Source organism: Saccostrea echinata, unplaced genomic scaffold (assembly GCF_033153115.1).
Source record: "Saccostrea echinata isolate AGI-Se365-2 ecotype Australia unplaced genomic scaffold, CSIRO_AGI_Sech_v1 ptg000042l, whole genome shotgun sequence".
NCBI classification, from domain to species: domain Eukaryota; kingdom Metazoa; phylum Mollusca; class Bivalvia; order Ostreida; family Ostreidae; genus Saccostrea; species Saccostrea echinata.
Genome location: NW_026889791.1, coordinates 6,537,501 through 6,560,254, shown reverse-complemented (window position 1 = coordinate 6,560,254; position 22,754 = coordinate 6,537,501). Strand labels below are relative to the sequence as shown.

The 22,754-nt window shown below is 34.2% G+C and overlaps 1 protein-coding gene across 1 annotated transcript in view; it reads left to right on the top strand.

Moving 5' to 3' along the window:
* LOC133200992 (uncharacterized) overlaps nucleotides 1–22,754 on the top strand; it is a 233,657-nt gene that overhangs the window by 50,372 nt on the left and 160,531 nt on the right. The window contains exon 3 of the mRNA XM_061336799.1: nucleotides 8,804–8,907. Coding sequence (XP_061192783.1) covers nucleotides 8,804–8,907 — 104 coding nt within the window. The remainder of the gene's footprint in view (nucleotides 1–8,803; nucleotides 8,908–22,754) is intronic.

The window sequence follows — 22,754 nt, the reverse complement described above, 5'->3', positions numbered from 1 at the left end:
GCCATGAATGGTCATATTTATATGGAAGCATCCTCAGGTAGTGAAGATTCAAGTCTGTTCAAATCATGACCCCCGGGGGTAGGATGGGGCCACAATGGGTGATCAAAGTTTTACATAGAAATATATAGGAAAATATCTTTAAAAATCTTCTTCTTTAGAACAGCAAAGCCATGATTGGTCATATTTATATGGAAGCATCCTCAGGTAGTGAAGATTCAAGTTTGTTCAAATCATGACCCCTGGGGCTAGGATGGGGCCACAATGGGTGATCAAAGTTTTTTCATAGAAATATATAGGAAAATATCTCTAAAAATTTTCTTCTTAAAAACAGTAAAGCCATGATTGGTCATATTTATATGGAATCATCCTCAGGTAGTGAAGATTCAAATTTGTTCAAATCATAACCCCCGGGGGTAGGGTGGGGCCACAATGAGGGATCAAAGTTTTACATAGAAATATATAGGAAAATATCTCTAAAATCTTCTTAAGAACAGTAAAGCCATGATTGGTCATATTTATAGGGAAGCATCCTCAGGTAGTGAAGATTCAAATTGGTTCAAATAATAACCCCGGGGGTAGGGTGGGGCCACAACTTGGGATCAAAGTTTTACATAGAAATATATAGGAAAATATCGTTAAAAATCTTCTTCTTAATAACAGTAAAGCCATGATTGGTCATATTCATATGGAAGCATCCTCAGATAGTGAAGATTCAAGTTTGTTCAAATCATTACCCCGGGGATAGGTTGGGGCCACAATGGGTGATCAAAGTTTACAGAGGAATATATAGGAAAAAGTCTTTTTCTCAAGAACAGAAAAGCCATGATTAGTCAAATTGATATGGAGGCATCTTTGGGTAGTGTAGAATGAAATTTGTTCAAATGAGGGCCCCTGGGGGTAGGGTGGGGCCACAATGGGGGATCAAATTTTTACAAATGAATATATGGGAAAAAAATCTGCTGCTCAAGAACAACAAAGCCATTTGTTATATTGATATGAAAGCATCATCAGGTAGTTTAAAATTCAACACCCCCTCCCTGTAAACTTTTCAATACTGTACTGATTTTTGCTTTTTTTCCTAGCCAATGTGCTCAGGTGAGCGATGTGGCCCATGGGCCTCTTGTTTTTAATTTGCAGGCATTTGTTTTCAGATTGTTTCAGAGGCATATTTTGGACGCTTTAGGGCCTATGCTCATCAAACTTTGTCAGTTGATGCATCATGGGAACTCGGAGAATGTCAACTGAAAAGAAGGTTACTGTGACCTACTTTTCATATTCTATGGCTATATTTAAATATTTCAGGTACCAATTGGCTTAGAATCATCAAACTTTGTCAGATGATGCATCTTGAGTGCTCAGAGAACTTCAACTGAATAGTAGGTCACTGTGACCTACTTTTGGTATTTTATGGCTATATTTAAATAATTTCATGTACTTATTGTTTTAGAATCATCAAACTTTGTCAGTTGTTGCATCTTGAGTTATCAGAGAACCTCAACTGAAAAGTGGGTCACCGTAGCCTACTTTTGATATTTTATGTATATAATTCAATATTTTTCAGTTACTTATTGGCTCAGAATCATCAAACTTTTTAAGGTGATGCATCTTGGGTCCTTGGAGTATGCCATTTGAAAAATAGGTCACCATGACCTAGTATTGAAATTTCATGGCTATATTTCAATATTCCCAGGTACTAATTAGCTTGGAATCATCAAATTTTGTCAGTTGATGCATCTTTCATCCTAGGAGTATGTCAACTGAAAAGTAGGTCACCCTGACCTACTTTTGATATTTTAAGATTGTTATGAAAAATTTCAGAAACTAATTGGCTTAGAATCATCAACTTTGTTAGTTGTTTGGTCCTCAGAGAACATCAACAGAAAAGTAGGTTACCATGACCTACTTTTGTTAATTTATGGATGTAATTAAATATTTCAGGTTCAAATTTGCTTAGAATCATCAAATTTTGTCAGTTGATGCATCTCGAGTCCTTAAAGTAGGTCAATTGAAAAGAAGGTCATTGTGACTTACCTTTTGAATTTTATGATGATATTTTAATATTTCAGATGCTAATTGTCTTAGAATCATCAATTTTTGTCAGTTGATTTATATTGGGTTCTTAGAGTATTATAGCCATAATGTAGGTCATGATTAGGGCTGTGTATTGAGCAAAAAAATTCAGTATGGTACAATACGATATTTTATTACATTTTCAACAGTGAAATACTGTGATTTATTTATTGAATAAAAGTGATATTCTCTCACAGTGTGAAAGAATACCAAAAATGATATTCTCTCACAGTGAGAAAGGATATCAAATAAAGTAAAAAATAATTTCTGGCCTGTCATAAGATAGAGATAGTAACTAAGTATCTTGATAGAGCTAAAACTGCAAATTTTTTCCTAAATATGTTGCTAAAATTCATGCTATGTAATGTTTTCAGTCTGACACACAACTTCTAAGCTATGACGTCTCAACCGCTCAACTATGACGTCAAGCCTATGACACTGTGTTAAGAAAAGACAGAGGCAAAGGGAAAATCAAAGAAAATGTAATAAACAGAAAATTCAATGTTTTGTAGATGAATATGGAATTTATTTCACGAGTGAGACAGGATTTTTTTATATTTTCACTCATGCTTCGCACTCGTGAAAATATCAAAAAATCCTGTCCCACTCGTGAAATAAATTCCATATTCATCTACAAAACATTGAATATCCTCTATTTATAATGCGATATGCTATATATTGGATTCTTAAACAAGTCTAACAAAAAAAGTTTTAGTGCATGAATTTTATAAAAAACTAATTGTTTTACAACACATTTCGAAGTTCTTGTCTCACTGTCATTACAAATTACACTTCAAGTTTAAACTTTCAACGACTGTAAAATCAACATGTTAAAATAAAGTTGCCTATGTATTTTGTAATATTTATTTAAGATTTGCTATCTCCATAATCATTTTAATGATTATATCATTATTGATAAATTTTAATTCACAACAGTTAAAATATAACCTTTATTGATAGAAATTCCCAACTTTTTCACAGAATTGTATGAAAAACTGCCTGCCCAATACAAATTGGAAGTTATTTTTTCGATACGATACATTCTTGAATATCGATACGTATCAATATATTGATACAGCCCTAGTCATGATTACCTATTTTTTTATTTTCAAGGCTTGATCTAAATATACAAGATACTTAGAGGCTTCAAATAGACAAGTTGTACAATTTATCAGAAGAGCAATTCAAGGCCCTCTTGTTCAAATCATGCCCCCCTCCCCTTAGGGATAGGTTGATATCATCCATAAATACCAAACTCCTAGCCAAATTGCTCAGGTTAGCAATGTTGCCCATGGGCCTTGTTTACTAAGTAGCTTAGAATCATTGACTTTTTCAGTTAATGCATCTTGGGTCCTTGGAGTGTGTCAACCAAAAAGTAGGTCATGTTGACCTAATTGTGGAATTTTAGGGCTATATCTCAATATTTCGAAAAATTAAAAGCTTAGAATCATAAAACTTTGTCAGTTGATGCATCTTGGGTTCTTGGAGTATGGTAACAAAAAAAGTAGGATAGTGAGCTTCTTTTGGAATTTCATGGCTATATCTAAATATATTGGATGATAAGAGGCTTTTTATACGCCCGTCTTAAGATGGGACGTATTATGTAATAGCGTTCATGTCTGTCCGTCCGTCTGTCTGTTAGCTTTTTCATGTCCGGCTCATAACTTAGATACTATTAGGCCTAGAGTTATCAAACTTTGTCAGCTGATGCATCTTGGGTAGAAGGTGTGTCGCGCATTAAAAGTAGGTCACTCTGACCTTTAATTAAGATGTTATGGCCAAATATGGAAAAATCCTGTCTGGCTCATAACTAGAAAACTGTTAGACTTAGAGTCATCATACTTGGCCAATTTATGCATCTTAGGTAGAAGGTGTGTCCCGACCTATTTCAAGGTCACTGTGACCTTTAATTTAAGTGAAATTTTTAAAAAAAATATGTCTTTTTACTATTAAATTACACAATTCCCAAAAATATTAGAGTGTTACAGTATCCATATTAAAAAAATGTTAAATCAAGAACATACTTATTTTTTTCATTATATACTTTACAGCAATCTATAGCAAATGTAATATAAGAGAAATTCCATCTCTCCCATGGGTTTAATTATCAAGCACTGGTCAAGCAGAATTTTGATAACAGAAAATTGCATGTCAAATTAGAGAGAAATTAATGAGTATAGTGTGAGGAGCTAACTGGTAGAGCATCTCTGATCAAGCAGGTGTTATCTATATCTCTTGGGAACTGGGCAAATGTTGGATTAAATACATGTAGTTCTTGTTGGCTAGCCTAACTTTTAAAATGAATTTGGTGAAAAGTAATTAAAACTAATTTGATATTGCATAATAATAAAATTTGTTGATATTTTTATCAACTAATTAATAAAAACTTATTATACGGGGGGGGGGGGGGGGGGGGGGGGTAATATTGAAATCAGCATGCCCATTGTCCGTATGAATAGCAGCTTAAAACCAGCTAGTCCGACATTAAATCTAAAAAAATCAAGTATTTAAAAAAATGTTTTAATTATGGTAGATAGCCACTACAAATCTAAGAGTCATGCAGGAACTTTATTAATAATGTTGCTTCAAGATGACACAAGTTTTTTTTTTCTTTTTAGAAATCTTTGTTACAAATTTTAAAAAAATCTTTGTTTTCAAATTTAACTTCAGGATGACATAAATATGCATTTTTATTGCACTACAAAGCAAATAGTGCAGATCCATTCATCCCTTGGGAGTAATGAGTGGACATGCATCCAGTTAAAGATTAATGAGTTCAATGAAGGAAGGCTAGCTGTCTCAATCATTTCTGTTAAAGCATCTCTGATCAAGCAGCTCTTATCTGTATCCCTTGGGAATTAGACAGAAGAACTGCTGGTCAGTTTATAGCATACTGGTATGTCATTTGATGGCCAGCCTTTTTATTTTCAGAATTAATTTGGTATAGATTAAGTTGTTAAGACTAAATTGATATTGCTAATATGATATTTTTATATTTTTTGAAAATATCAACTAGAGCATCATGTCTCACAAATATGAAAGATGTATGTGTGTGTGTGTGTGTGGGGGGGGGGGGGGGGGGGGCTGCAGATGGGCATTTGTCAAGCTCTAACACAACCAGTTGAGGATCTATAATGTAATATTTGTTAAATTAAAATTAATGCGTACACCACAGGAGATGTATAAACAAATATTATAAGGAATGGAAAAATCATGGAAATCCTTGTATCAAGGTTGACATGATTTTCTTGCACTCTAAACTGTTTATGACAATTGAACAATATTTGACGGGTGTATCATGCTGTGGCGGGGCACTTTATTATCAAACTTTGACAGTTGATACATCATGGGTCCTTGAAAACTTTCAACCAAAATGTAGGTCACTGTGACCTATTTTTGGAATTTCACACTTGTCTCAATATCTCAGATGATAAGAAGCTTAAAATCAGTTGATGCATCCTGCATCATCAGACTAATTAGGTCAAGTGAATTTGGAATTTAATAGTTGCATCTCAATATTTAGGATTTTAAGAGACTTAGAATCATCAAACTTTGCTAGTTGACTCATTGGGTCCTTTTGTGTCAACGAAAAAGTAGGACACTGTGATCTCCTTTTGGAATTTCATGGCTTTATCTAAATATTTCAGACAAGAAAGGCTTAGAATCATCAAACTTTGCCCGTTGATGCATCTTGGGTCCTCAGAGTGTGTTAAGTAAAAAGTAGGCCACTTTGACCTTCTTTTGGATTTCAAGGTTTTATCTAAATATTTAGGGTACCAAGAGGCATAGAAGAGAAGTGATAGGGTTGTACAATTTATCGGAAGAGTGATTCTAGGCCCTTAGGACGTTTGTAAATTTTGAGATTTTTATACGCCCATAATACTATATCCCGTATTATGTTATGGCGTTCATGTCCATCCGTCTGTCTGTCTGTTAGCTTTTTCATGTCCGGATCTTAACTTTAATACTATTAGGCCAAGAATTATCAAACTTTGTCAGCTGATACTTCTTGGGTATGAGTTGTGTCACACATTAAAAGTTCGTCACTATGACCTTTGATTAAGATGCTATGGCCAAGTATGGAAAAATCCTGTGCGGCTCATAACTAGCTCATAACTATAGCTTCGCTTAGCATTCATATGGAGCTTATGTGAAGTAATTTGATGTGCAGTAAATTAACTTGAATTAAATTAATTTGCATTATATTCTCCATTTGAATGCAGCTCAGATTTTATTCACAGTAACTTGCATTTAATTCAAATTAAACAGGGCATAAAATACATACAGAAAAAGTAGTTGGGACCTCCAACGGACTTTGAGATACCTATAGTGCTTGAGATGTTGATGTTTGAGATAACCCAATATATGTTATTAGGGCCCCGCAAGGATTTGGGGGTGCCCTATAGTAATCACTCTGTCTGTCCATCTGTCATTCTTCCATCCACAAATTTTCTGTTTTTTTCTAATAACTTTTTTTAGGGTTGACCAATTAAGTTCAAATTTGGTATGTTGGTTGAGTAGGCAGTAAGACATATTTTGATGCTAAGTTTGTTTTGAAGTTAAGGTCAATTCTGAATGATGTTTACATTCTCTGAAATGTGGATTTAAATAATGTTCATACTTTATTTTGTTAAAATACACAATGAGTTATGATTCTATTGAATTCTAAAAACAAGATATAGATAAAGATATCGTTTTTATTATTATTTTCTTTTTTTCTGCCTTATGTAAATTCAAGAATCTATACTTATAAATTAATAAATTTTGCAAATAAACTCCGAAACGGTTGCACCAGGGTTCTTACTTATTCCTCTAACAATACACTAGATACAAGATGATGTCTGTAAACTATATTTAGATTTCACTTGCATAGTAAGTATCGTACATTAAATTAAAAGTCTACTTTCATTTTCTATAAACAATTATGAAATAGCAAAAAGGTTAGTATGGTGGCGTTTCCGGTTTGCGGTTTGCGGATCTAAGTTACTGGCAATTTTTAATGAAACTGACAACAAGCAATCATTTATTTATTTCATAAAACATCATCACTGAATTATTCAATCAAAACTTAATTTAAATGATATAAAAGAAAGAAGTTGTGATAACCGATCGAAAAGGGAAATGTGCAAATTATTTTCGTCATTCACCGATCTTAATATTGACGGAAGCTTCTAGAACAACAAACAGCATCGAGCCCGATGTTAAAAGAAAAACGGGAGATTATAGCATTAAAAAAGCTTTTGTGTGATTGTTCATCGAAAAAATGTTAATTCATCGATAACACTATAAGTTGTGAATATTTATATATCGAAAGGCTATTACATATATATGCAGTAGGTTTTTCTGATAAATTTTTCGGTAAAATCTGTATATATTCCTTACTGAGAGCATCGTGGCAACGAACCCGAGGTACAGTTTGTACTTCTTATTAAACTTGCTTACATGAAGAGAGAAAATTAATGAATAAGGTATTCTTCAAATACCATTAAAGCTGTGGAATTTTGTGCTTTAATCCAAATATTTCATTTTTTTTTCTGAATACAGTCTTTTGTATCAAATACTCGGCCTTTTCATAGCTAGGGCGTTAAAAGCTAATTTTTACACGGGTACTTGGGTCTTGGTTTATAAATATGTATGTACCTTATTAATATTAAAAAAAAAGTAAAGTTCATTTTTTACAAATCAATAAGGTACATACATATTTATGAACCAAGACCCAAGAACCTGTGGACCCCCCCCCCCCCCCCCCCAAAATCAATTTATCAGTAAAATGTACATATTCGCTGCTTTTATCATTCACCAGAAATGAAATAAGAGCATCTGGAGTACAATATCCATAACATAGTATAACAGGTTTCACAATAGACGTCAGTTACAATGAAATTGTTATTTTTCAAGTTTTTACAAAAAAGGGGTGTGTGAGGAGACATACATCTACTTCATGTGGGATTTTGAACAAAGTATTTCTTCCTTCTATAGGTCTGTAGGCTGTCAGTACAAATTACAATATATTTTCTATCGGTAGCACTTGGTATATATTCAATTTCCCGCGCTTGCATGGGATTTCATCTAGTACTAATTATTTTAACAGGTATTCAGATAATAACCTCATTCTATCATTGCTGAAAAAGTTCTTATTGTAAACTTAGAAGAAAAGGTTGAGAGAGCAGTATAATTAATCCCGTGGGTTTGATTATCTTGCTGGTTTGCAGAATATTTTAGAGGGTTATTTTTCTGTCACTTTAAGATTAATTAACACCTTTGTCTGCAACTGATATTTGTTTTGAAGTTAAGGTCAAGCCTGGGTGATATTTGCATTCACCGAAGGCTGGCATTTTAGAAAAAAAATGTTTCATTCATTTTTAAATACACATTTAATTGAGTTATTATAGATATGATGTTTTTTACTGCCTTATGTAAATACAAGGATACTATTTACAGATTGTTGGATATTTAGCAGTTGCTGTTGCTTATTCTTTATATTTTTTGAATTTTTTTGGAATCAAGTAAAATTCTCATCCCCTAATCTGCACCCTTATATTTCTATCCCTGGGCAGGGTCCTTGCTGACTGGTCAGATTTCTAGTTTAAATTATAATTATTTAGATTAAAGTATTTTGATATCAAGTTTAATTTTTTTTTTGCTACATTTAGTTTAAGGATTTATTCAAAATATTTTTTGCATTTACTCATTGATAGAGTGCATCAACATATGTTTTATCTTTTGTTCCTAGACATAAACTCCTATTACAAAGGTGACGAAACAAAAAAGTTTCATGATCGAGCCTGTCGGATTGATACACAGTTGATACATCAGGTGACACCAGAAGGGTCTCAGGTAACAAAAAAAATTCATAATATTTTTATCTAGGCACATGATTCAACTAACAACAGACCTGTTTACTCTTAAAACAGACCTGTTTGCTATAACGAAAATACGGAAATTCGTTCATATGGATTTTAGCAACTAGTTTTCGTTATCTGTCTCAGTTTGACGCTTTTTAATCGCTAAAGAAGAGAAAATTTTCAAACATTTAAGTTGTCAAAACGCGGTAATTTAAAAAATGACAGAAATCACTCAAAAGAGAGCAGTGTATGATGTTTTGCTTTGTTATTAAACCATGTTTTGGTAATCAGAAATATAGTTGTTTTCTAGTAATATATGTACAGTCGATGAAAAGTGAAATCTTACGGGCAAATGCCAAATCTCACTGACAAATCTAATGAAAAATACTGAGAGACAACAATTTGGGTAAACATGTCTGTAACAAGGTGTGCCTTACTGATCATACCTGCCAACCCCCAACATGTGAAAATCTGAAAGTAGAAATCTGGTCTTATTTGTGACATATTTACCATGATTAAATTATATATGCCAGGGTTCTACGGTACCGGTGTACTTATTGATGAAGGTTGAAAACAAAACTAAATACTTATAATTGTAAACAATAAATGTCAGTCATCAACAATAAAACATGTGTTTCAATAATGTATCAGCTTGAAATGGTTTTGTTTACTCGCTAAATCTTGAAATACACATGAAAAGTATACTGCACGTAAGTTTCTAGTGTCAAGGGAGGTTACTGTGATACCGGTGTATATGTATGGTGCGCTACCAGCGATACAATTAAGCAAAATTTTGTCATAAAATTCAGTGAATAAATTAAGTTATTTAAAATGTAAATCATTTTGAGATTAGTTATCTTTGAAGTGCATTTTTTTCAGAAAGTTAAGGGGAAAAAAACAATATTCTGATTAAAAAAAATCATTTGTGAAATACTTTATTTCACAAATTCAAGAAACTGATTTTCTTTTCATAATTAGGGCCCCGCAAGGATTTGCGGGTGCCCTATAGTAATCACTCTGTCTGTCTGTCCGTCTGTCATTCTTCCGTCCACAAATTTTCTGTTTTTTTCTAATAACTTTTTTTGTAGCTGACCAATTAAGTTCAAATTTGGTATGTTGATTGAAGAGGCAGTAAGACATATTTTGATGCTAAGTTTGGTTCTCTATGTCATCCAGTTTGGAGCTGGGGTGGTGGGGTAGATTCCTAAACTTTACATTAGAATGAATGCCAGGGCAAAGAGAGATAACTGCTGAGAATGTTCCAATTGTAAACTATGAAAGCTGCAACTTGTCCCATGGGATTAATTAACTTTCCTCTTGAAGAGAATCCAAAGCATTATCTGTTTCTGTCAAATTGAGATTAATTAACACCTCTGTCTGAAAATGAAGTTTGTTTTGAAGTTAAGGTCAATTCTGAATGATGTTTACATTCTCTGAAATGTGGATTTAAATAATGTTCATACTTTATATTGGTAGAATATACAATGAGTTATGATTTTATTGAATTCTAAAAACAAGATATACATAAAGATATATTTTTTATTTTTTTGTTTTTATTTATTTATTTATTCATTTTTTTTTTTTGGCTGCCGTATGTAAATTCAAGAATACTATTAATTTTAATGGGTAGTCCAATAATAAACTCATTCTATCATTACTGAAAGAGTTCTTATTGTAAACTTGGAAGAAAAGGATAAGAGAGCAGTACAATTAATCCCTTGGGATTAATTATCTTGTCTTGGGCAGAAAATTTTCCAGGCTTATCTTTATTTGTCACTTTAAGATAAATTAACCTTTGTCTGCAACTGATGTTTGTTTTGAAGTTAAGGTCAAGACTTGGTGATATTTGAAAACACATGCTTTATTCTTGTTTGAATATACATTTAATTGAGTTATTATAGATATTATGTTTTTCACTGCCTTATGTAAATACAGGGATACTCTTTACAGGTTGTTGGATATTTAGGAATTATCTTGAAATTTTATAAATAAAGTTGTTATTGCATATTCTTCATATATTTTTAAATTTTTCTAATCAATTAAAATAAGCTGCACTCTTATATTTCTACCCCTCGGCGGGGCCCTTGCTGACTGGTCAGTTTTCTAGTTAAGAAACACTTAAAAGAACCTCATTCTTTCATCTCCTTTACTTTACAGCAGAGTCCACACAATGTCCACACAAATAACTCTTTTCCAATTTAACAAAAAGTAATCATTCTTGGCTCCTTTGGCGCACGCAGTCTACATACACATCATCATAATTTCCAATTTCCGAATGTTAAATTTCACCATAATCAATACAAATTGCACCCCATTTCACGTTTGGATATAATTTTTAGGTCACCTGAGTTTACTCAGGTGACCTATTGCTATCTGTTTTCGTCCGTCGGCGTGCGTCGTCCGTCGTCCGTCGTGCATTAACATTTGAACATTTTCAGCTTCTTCTCTGGAACCACTGAACCAATTTCAACCAAATTTGGCACATAGCATCTATATGTGAAGGGGAGGGGCCTGAGGGGTGGGGCTAAAACCATCAGAATTAATGCAATCTTTAAAAATCTTCTTCTTTACTCCTGGGCATCAAGCAGGCAAACTGTTGGCATGAATGTAATAAGCATTGAGCCCTCTACCTAAATTGTGAAATTTATGGCCCCAGGGTCAGGGGTTCTGGTGCTAGGGTGGGGCTCTGTTGAATATGTAGTGAAAAGCATTATTCTTAAAAAATCTTCTCCTCTGCTCTTCGGTATTTAGGAAACAAACAATATGCATAGTTATGATGAGGAAAGGTATCTCTTCTAAAATTGTGAATTTCATGGCCCCTGGGTCAGGGGTTCTGGTGTTAGGGCAGGTATCTAATGATTATATAGTGAAAATGCATTAATTATTCAAAAATCTTCTCCTCTGCTCCTGGGTACTAAGCCGATGAACTAAGTACATAGTTATGATGAGAAAGAGTGCCTCTTCCAAAATTGTGAATTTCATGGCCCAAGGGCCAGGGGTTCTGGTGTTAGGGTGGGGCTCTGTTGAATATATAGTGATAATGCATTATTTCTTTAAAAAGCTTCTTCTGTGCTCTTGGATATTATGAAAACAAAATAAATACATAGTTATGATGATGAAAGGTGCCTCTTCCAAAATTGTGAATTGCATGGCCCCAGGGTCAGGGGTTCTGGTGTTAGGGCAGCGTTCTGTTGAATATACATGTATAGTGAAAATGCATAATTTCTTTTAAAAATCTTCTCTGATCCAGGGCAAACAAACTGAAGGCATAGTTATGATGAATAAGGGTGCCTATTCCTATGTTGTGAATTTCATGGCCCCCTGGTCAGGGGTTCTGGTTTTAGGGCGGGGCTCTAATGATTACATAGTAAAAATGCAATAATTCTTTGACAATCTTCTCCTTTTCTCCTGGGTAATAAGCCGATGAACTAAGAGTATAGTTATGATATGTAAGGGTGCCTGTTCCAATATTGTGAAATTCATGGCCCCTAGGTCAGGGGTTCTGGGGTTAGGGTGGGGCTCTGTTGAATATATAGTGATAATGCATTATTTCTTTAAAAATCTTTTTCTTTGATCCTGGGTATTTAACAAACAAACTGATGCATAGTTATGATGAGTAAAGGTGCCTCTTCCAAAATTATGAATTTCATGGCCCCTGGGTCAGGGGTTCTGGTGTTAGGGTGGGGCTCTAATGATTACATAGTAAAAATGCAATAATTCTTTGAAAATCTTCTTCTTTTCTCCTGGGTATTAAGCTGATGAACTAAGAGTATTGTTATGATATGTAAGGATGCCTCTTCCAAAATTGTGAATTTTATGGCCCCTGCATCATGGTTCTGGTGTTAGGGCAGGGCTCTAATGATTACATAGTGAAAATGCATTAATTCATTGATAATCCTCTGCTCTCTTTCTGGGTATTAAGTAAGCTTACTAAATGTAAAATTATGATGAGCAAGTGTGCCTCTTTCGAAATTGTGAATTTCATGGCCTCTGGTTTAAAACATGAATCCATTGTGGCGAAGTTGTTGCATGATACTCAGGTGACCTATAAGGCCCGTGGGCCTCTTGTTAATGTTACTTATCTATTGTCATTTAGGATTTGCTCCGATATCTTGGATTTTTATTTTTTTTTTTTTAACTTGGGGTTAAAGCTCTCGATGCCGAGTTTTCATTTGTTGCCCGACACTCCTTTAAAAATAGCATTATATGCCTTTTTTGAATTTTCAGATTTTGGCTATTGTATTTTTATTTTAATTCTTTTTATTTACTTATTATTTTTTTTTTTTGGCTGCACCCTTAAAACAGAAGATAGCTATTTTTTTTATCAGATAAGAAATAATGAAAAATATAATTAGAGGATAAGTCAGGTTTAAAAAAAAATCTTCATGCTTATCTGCAGTCATCTAAAAAATAGTTTTGACTCTTTCATTGGGTTATATAAATCTTGCTGAAACTGGGTTCCATACATAACTTTTCCACAGTGGTCACATAACATATGACCCCATTCCTAATGTAAATAAACCAGACGACAACAAAAATATGCCAATCAGTTGTAAAATGCGCCTATAAATTGACTGTTACATTTTTCAGTGCAGGGTATGAGGACTGTTACAGGTAAAGTTTAAAAATGTAGCTTTTGATAACTTACCAGAATTTGCAACATTTTAAGATCTAAAGCAATAGTAATGTCAACGAGGTATCACCAATCTTTTCTAAGAATATCCAGCCACTAGGTGTCACCTTTAGCGAGTGAATTTATAGATAAAGGGATACCCCGGTACCGTAGAACCACCGGTATCAAGGAATGGAGTATATGTATTTTATATATATATATATATATATATATATATATCACTAAAAATGACCAATGACACGAACAATAAAAATGGTCAAATTTTTGGGACGACCTGTCCCTTCCTCAGGACAAAGAAAAAAGTTAAGAAGTCATAAAAACAAAGGAAACAGAGAAACAAAAACAACTAGCACTACTACTAAACTACCAAACACTAAATATTTAGTGTTACATTTTTAATTTGAAGTTTATAAACAGTTGTGAAGAAAGAGATCTGGAGCGCTATGAATGGGGTCCGGGTGTACTCTGGTGAAGTGCGATTTACATAATTGAACGAATTAATTATCGCTAATTAACTACAACCAAGTAGTAAATCATACACTGTCTTATTCTTTAAATATAGCGTAACTATACATGATAAAAAGAAACTAAAGAAAGATAATATTGAAGGGCAATTTTAAAATATGAATCTGGATATATTATAAATTTGGAAATCGGATAAAAGAAATAAACAAAAATGTAAGCTATAAATATTTGCGCAGGTTGTTCCAGAATTGCTAATGCGAATTAACGGTAATGTTTTTACTATATAGAGAGAATAAATTTGTTTGTTACAATCCAGGATTGGGTCTAGTTCATGTTTATCCTGGTGAAGTCATTTAGTTTGTTAATACCATTAGGGCGTAATGACTTCCGCCTGTGCATCCAGAACTTTTCCTTGCCTTTTCTCTGAGCGTCTGTCCATCTTGGATTATGGTCAATAACCACTACTGTCATGTCCTCCCATTTGTGACCTTCAAGGTTGAAATGTTCCCCAACGGGTTCATTTAGTTTTCTGGTCCTAATGGTAGAACGGTGATTATTGACTCTCCTGCGGAGATCTCCTGTTGCACCAACATACGGTTTGTAGCAAACTGATGAGATAATGCAGTTGTCTGTTTGACAGGACAAATTCTCTAGTATTTTGTAGCTGCTGCCTGTAACGGGACTGTTAAAGCTGTCTGTGTCAGAGCTGTGCTTACAGAGAAGACATCTTCTGTCAGAGCAAGTTTTAAAGCCCCCTTTAGGTAATGGATTGTCCAATCTGGTTCTTACTATCATGTCCTTTAGGTTCCTCTGGCGTCTGTATGCAGCCAATAGAGGCTCCTTAAAGACCTCTGCCATTAGTTTATTTGAGTGGAGAATTGGCAGGTTCTTTTGAAGGATACCGCTGAGGTCCTTAAGGACGGGATGGTATGTGGTTACCAGAGGAACCCTGCTGCTATTGCCTTTCTCCTTGTAGCGTAATAGGTTTTGCCTGTCATGTCCCGCCATCTCAACAATAGCAGTTTGTACGGTGCGGGCATTGTAGCCTCTCTTGCATAAGTAGGACTTCAGGAGACCACTCTGTTCCTGATATAAGGCAGGGGATATAAGGCTAGACCCTTAGGCACACCCTTAAATGTGTGTGGGGGATGACAGCTAGTTAGCATAAGATACAGATGGGAATCTTTGGGTTTTGTGTGGAGACTGAACTTGAGTTCACCATCAGTCAGGATAGATGTAGTATCTAGGAATATGTTTTTTGAATTAGATATGTCTACTGTAAATTTGAAAGACTGATGAAAGGTGTTGGCAAATGAAATGAATGCCTCAAGGCTCTCGTGGCAATCCACCCACTTCATCTCTATATTGTCAATGAAACACAACCAGCTAAGAGGCCTAAATGGTGCTTGAAGTAACAAGTTGTGTTCAAGTCTGCCCATGAAAATATTGGCATAAGATGGTGCCATTTTCGTACCCATAGTGCCATTAACCTGCAGGTACTGTTCTCCATTAAACATGAAGTTGTTATCTTGAGAACATGTTCAAGGAGCTTGGCAAGGGACTCGGTAGAAGGAATTTGTATGGATCTACTATCCCAGACTTCTCTACAGGCCTCGATACCCTCATCATGCGGAATATTGGTGTACAAAGATGTGAAGTCCAGAGTCATGAGAAGGGTATGATCTGGAAGGCCAGTAGAGGGCATCTTGTTAATGTAGTCCGTGGTGTCCTTGAGATAGGATGGCAAATTCTCTACATGTGGACAGAGATGTAAATCAATGTATTCAGAAATTTTCTCTGTGGGGTGTCCAATTGTGCTAACTATAGGGCGACCTGGCATGCCTTCTTTGTGTATCTTAAGAAGCAGGTAAAATTGTCCTGGTCTACAGTCAATACGTTTTAGTAGAAGAACCTTTTACATAAGAAATGAAAAAGACAAATTTTTAAAATATTATTTAATGAAATTCAGAACATTGTATTGTTATCTTGCACTTCAAAAAATAATAAGAAAACTATTGATACTGCGTATGTGTTTATTATTAATAGCTTATTAGCTCTTCTGAGCCAAAGGCTCAAAGAGCTAATGCTATGGCCATTTGTGCAGTGTGCGTAAACTTTTTAGAATATGGGCCATAACTGAAGAACCCCTTGGCCAATTATTGTCAAATTTGTCACAGGGTATCCTTGGCCCAAGGGCTCCCTTTTATACTAAAACTGGGGTTGTGACCCTTTAACAAGGGGAGATAATTAGGAAAATAGAAACAAAAGTACTGGTTGCTAAAAAATCTTCTTCTCTAGAACCACTGGGCAGAGTATCACCAAACTTACACAAAAGGATGAGGATATGTTGTAGATTAAAATTTGCATGGGGATTTACCCTGGGGCAAAGGGCGTGGTCTCAAGGTCACTTCAAAGTTGACCAAAAATTACATTTTATTAAAATGTTAATATCTTGCTTACTGTAAGGACTAGGATCATCAAATCTTGTCAGTTGATGCATCTAAGGACTTCATATCATGTTGACTCAAAAGTAGGTCACGTTGACCTACTTTTGAAATTTTGCGGCCATTCTTTTTCAAAATGATTTAGAAGCATATTTTGAACAATTTAAGGCCTATGATCATCAAACTTTGTCAATTGATGTATCTTGGGTCCTTGAAGTACGTCAACTAAAAAGTAGGTCACCTTGACCTACTTTCTGAACTTTATGGCTAATCTTTTTCAAAACAATTAAGGTCATTAATTCGAATACCAAGAAGTTTAGAATCATTTAATCTTGTAAGATGATGCATCTTGGGGGCCATAGAAGATATTTATTAAAAAGTAGGTCACAGTGACCTACTTTTTTAAAATTTTGCAGGCATTCGATTTACAAGCGTTATAGAGACATAATTTGGACATTTTAAGGCCTACGATCATAAAACTTTGTAAGTTGATGCATCTTGGGTCCTCAAAAAAGGTCAACTATAAAGTAGGTCACTGTGACCTACTTTTCAATTTATATGACTATAATTAAATATTTCGGGTACTAATTGGCTTAGGATCATCAAACTTTGTCAGTTGATGCATCTTGGGTCTTTGGAGTAGGTCGACTGTAAAGTAGGTCACCGTGACCTACTTTTGAAAATTTATGGCTTTAATTATATATTTTGGGTACTAATTGGCTTAGAATCATCAAACTTTGTCAGTTGATGCATCTTGAGTCCAGAGTAGGTCGACTAAAAAGTAGGTCACCGTGACCTACTTTTGAAAATTTATGGCTTTATTTAAATATTTCGGGTACTAATTGGCTTAGAATCATCAAACTTTGTCAGTTGATGCGCCATGATTCTTCGGAGTAGGTCGACTAAAAAGTAGGTCACCGTGACCTACTTTCGGAAAATTTATGGCTTTAATAAAATATTTTGGGTATTAAATTGGCTTAGAATCATAAAACTTTGTCAGTTTATGCGTCATGGGTTCTCGGAGTACAACAACTGAAAAGTAAGTCACGGTAACCTACTTTTGAAAATTTATGGCTTTAATCAAATATTTCGGGTACTAATTGGCTTAGAATCATTCAACTTTGTCAGTTGATGTGTCTTGGGTCCTCGGAGTACAACAACTGAAAAGTAGGTCACGGTGACCTACTTTTGAAATTTTATGGCTGTTTTTAATATTTTCAGGAATTATTTGGCTTAGAATCGTCAAAATTTGTCGGTTGATGCATCTTTGGTCCTCGGAGTAGGTTGACTGAAAAGTAGGTCACGGTGACCTACTTTTGAAAATTTATGGCTGTAATTAAATATTTTGGGTACTTATTGGCTAGAATCATCAAACTTTGTCAGTCGATGTATCTTTGGTCCTCGGAGTACAGCAACTGAAAAGTAGGTCACGGTGACCTACTTTTGAAAATTTATGGCTTTAATTAAATATTACAGGTACTAATTGGCTTAGAATCATCAAACTTTGTCAGTTGATGCATCTTGGGTCCTTGGAGTAAAACAATTGAAAAGTAGGTCACTTTGACCTACTTATAAAATTTTATGGTTATAATTTTAAAAAATATTTTAGGTATTAATTGGCTTAGAATCATCAAACTTAGTTGATGGGTCCTCAGAGAATGACAAGTGATAAGTAGGTCACCATGACCAACTCTCAGGTACTAATTGGCTTAGAATCATCTTGGGTTCTCAGAGTGTGAATTGGAATTTCAAGGGTTTATCTAAATATACAGGATACTTCGAGGCTTCAAATAGAAGTGATAGGTTGTGAAGTTTATCAGAGGAGCGATTCAAGGCCCATGGGCCTCTTGTTTATGATGATTTATTAAGCAAAACTTCTACATGTACATGTACCTGTAGACATTTCCCCGTGATTATACTCGGACAAGATTATACAAAGAGGCATACATATTCATGTTATTTGTTGCAGATTAAGATTTCAGAACTTGATATTTAAGCAATTTGCTGTCATAGTTTTTATCAAGCAGACAAAAGAGAGAGAGAGAGATTCCGTTTTACCCCCCCCCCCCTTTTTCAGGCTTCACCAAATGTTTGTACCAATATCAAACAAAAATTCTTCATTTTTTCCTAAATATATCAGGCAATGAAAGAAACTTTTTTTTATCAACAAATCCATTTGTTTGACAGTCATACTCGTTTTTTTTTCCCTGCTTCAAGTTCACACGAAGTCCACATGCTTGTCCTGTCAATCAAAATCATTCGATACTGTGCAGGTGTGAAAGTCTCGTCAAACGGAAGATGAAGTGCTAGTATCTCCAACAAGTTTTTATTTTTTTTTAAAATCATTTCTAGATTTATTTCCAACATTTCTAAATAAATAAATAAAATACATTGAGCATTATCGCTTCAATTTGAAACATACTCGCTGCCAATTAAAAATACCACCGCCGACACGTGTATATTTTGAACTACTATTGTTTAATGAATTTTTTAGATGCATTTTTTTTTTTTTTTTTTTTTTTTTGAGACTGAAATTTTTGTGGTACAAAATACATTAACTCCTTTTTAAATGTTTAGAAAATATACTGGAAATACTGACCAAGTAACCGATTTAGGAGAAAAAGGGGTGGGGGGTGGGGGCTCTTAAACATATCGAATGGCAAACATATAAAGTTACAGTGAAGGAAGAATTCATTTTCTCTATAACTAGAGACTTTATATTATAATAGTAGAGAAAATCTGTAGTGTATTACATTTAAAATAAAGATTTTTATAACCACACTATTAATTTAATTTGCTCCAAAGATATTTAATTAACAAGATATCCACAGTACTATGTATAATTCTCAGAATTAGTTCTATCATTTTTTTTCTGTAGTAATTGAAAAAAAAATATGTGTTTAAATAAAAATAAATATTTTCAAAATTTTGCTGCAGTGTTAGAAATAAATATTTTTTGTAATTTTGCTGCAGTTTGTTACTTAATTAACTAGGATGATTATCTCTCTATTAACAATTTGTCGTCTATAACATAACAACAAAATGTTGTAGTACTTTTAAGTATCTATATATCGCCCGTATTTCAATTACATTTTTCAGCATCGTTCTAAATACATGTAGGTACATACTTATAACAACATTTATTTCCCAGAGTAGATTAATAAATAACCTTACAGCTAAGTTAGAATAATAAAAAAAGATAATGTTAGAATATTGTGGATATATTTTCCAATGAGATGACGATTCTTTAAACACGATATGTTAATTAATAAATTAAGAAACCCTTAAATCCTTACTTACAAAAAGATAAGTCCTTTCACTTCGGAGTTCCGAATGACCCTGAAGACTGAACGATAAGTGAACGCTGAATGCAAGGTGAACGCTAAGTGAACGAACGGTGAGCAAATGCTGAACGCTATGTGAACAGTGAACACGAGCGCACGGTGAACGCAGAATGCAAAACTGTGAACGGAGAGCGAACAGTGAACGCACGGTGAACGAACGGTGAGCGAACGGAAAAATGTAGAACGTTTCAGGGACTGTAAGTAGGTCACCAAGACCAACTCTCAGGTACTAATTGGCTTAGAATCATCAAACTTTGTCAGTTGATGCATCTTGGGTCTTTAGAGTACAACAACTGAAAAGTGGGTTACCTACTTATAAAATTTTATGGTTATAATTTTAAAAAATATTTTAGGTATTAATTAGGGGTGAAACGATACACCTCCTTCACGGTTCGATACGTATTGTATAATTTTGACTCAGTACGGTTATTTTCGATAAGATACAGTTTGATAGAAGGAAACAAATTCAACGTTGATTTATGCTTTCCTTTACTAAATTTAGTCACTTAATTTACGAATTTTTATTTGCAAATTGACTAGAAGAAATGGATTAGATTGATTTGACTGTCAAAATTATTTTACAAACTATCAGTCCTCAAAAATTTACGCTTTCTATACTGAGTAACATGTTATACCTTATGCAAACCTGACTGAATAACGATCCCGACCGAAAAATGAACCGAACCGAAAATTAGAGATTTTGCACCGTGTATCAAACCGAGAAAAAATACCGCGGTGAATTGTTTCACTCCTAGTATTAATTAGTTTGAATGACAAGTGATAAGTAGGTCACCATGACCAACTCTTAGGTACTAATTTGGCTTAGAATCATCAAACTTTGTCAGTTGATGCATCTTGGATCCTTGGAGTACAACAGCTGAAAAGTAGGTTACCTACTTATAAAATTTCATGGTTATAATTTTAAAAAATATTTTAGGTATTAATTGGCTTGAATGACAAGTGATAAGTAGGTCACCATGACCAAATCTCAGGTACTAATTATAATTGGTTTAGAATCATCTTGGGTTCTCAGAGTGTGAATTGAAATTTCAAGGGTTTATCTATAATATACAGGATACTCAAAGGCTTCAAATAGAAGTGATAGGTTGTACAGTTTATTAGAAGAGCGATTCAAGGAACTTGGGCCTCTTGTCTTTCCTCTTGTAGTGTGGCAGGTTTTGTCTGTGGTGTCCTGCCATTTCATCAATAGCAGTTTGTACGTTGTGGGCTTTGTCTGTTGCATAAATGGGACTTAGTATTTTCTGTTCTGTTCCTGATATAAGGCAGGGGATGAACAGATGCGACGAATTCTGGTAGCCAGACCCTAAGGCACACCCTTGAATGTGTGCGGGGGGTGACAGCTAGTTGGCATGAGATAAAGGTGGGAATTGATTGGTTTACTAAATGTAGTATCTAAGAATATGTTTTTGGAATTAGATAGGTCTACAATAATTTTGATAGACTGATGGAAGGTGTTTGCAAACAAAATGAATGTTTCACCCACTTCATCTCTATATTGTCAATGAAATGCAACTACAGTGATTTTTTTAGGGCCAATTTTGGGCCAAAATTCGGCTCCAGTCCCAATTGAAAATATGCCTGTATTTTCCCAAAATGTAATGGAAGTTTTCCCAAAGGAAAACTTACAAAATATGTGATCAAATTCAGTTCGTTTATTGCATGTTTTTCTGTGAATTTCAAGCAGGTTTTGCTGTTCAGCCATGTTGGATTTATTCATAATTAGATAATTCAAGCCACTATTGTTCTTGATGCAAGTAATTAGATAATTCATACCAAGAATAGTCTTGATTTGTTATAACAATTGTTTGTTAAAGTAATACAAAGACAAAAACAAAGCTTTTTGACAATGTTTTTTAAGTGACTGGGTTTTCTAGGAGGTTCCCAATTTAGCATAATTGACACTAAAATTCCCAATTCTGAGGGCCCCAGCCCCCAGTCCCAAAGTACTGGAAAAAAAACACTGAACTACAGTGACTGCAACGTTATTGTTGACAACTTACACAAACGATCACATTACACAAACGATTTTGCACGATTAATACACAATTAAACCTGTTACATGAACGATCCTTCATGCACATGATTCTACACGTTACAGGATCTTACACGATATGATATGACATGATCGATTGCTACAATATATGTTCTATGAGATTATATAGGTGCATGGGACGTGAGTTTTGATTCAGTTGGGTTTAATGATATGCAGTTATGGGTTAAGATAAAAAAAATCATTGAAAATAAATTAAAATTATATTCATCTTTCCATTGGTAAATCTTTAAAATCAGTAATTAATTTACAATTTATTCATTTGCATAAATTATAAAAATAAAGTAAGTACCAGGCTGGGATAAACACTGATAAAAGTAACCCCGACAATCATGTCGGTAACATTCGCCAACTAAATATTTTTGTCAGCATTAAGAATTATTCATTATTTTTGTAAAGAAATACATTTTTAATGTGTTGATATAAAAAATATCTTGACCATAATTAGCAGTCAATATAATGTTCAGAGAAAAATTGTGAAACATCTTAAATACGTTTATCATTAAATGTTACAATATTTTTAGCTCACCTCAACAAAGTTGGGGGAGCTTTTGTAATACCCTCGGCGCCAGCGTCGGTGTCCCAGGTTAAGGTTTTTGAAGCAGTTTTCTTTTCAAGTACTTCTATGGCCTATATTAATCAGAGATGCATGGAGGATGCTTCTAGTGTGTTTCTTTGTACCAGACAAGGTTTCAGATTCTGCAATTTCAGCTAAAGAATGTACCAGGTTAATGTATATGGCAGAGGCTGACAAATCCCATTGCCCGACGCCCGGGGCTAGTGAATTTTAGAAGTGGGCAATTGAATTTTCAATAGGCACTTGTCCGCGGGCAAGAAACTTTAAAAAATCAATCCATATTTTTTTTTTTAAAATATCATTGG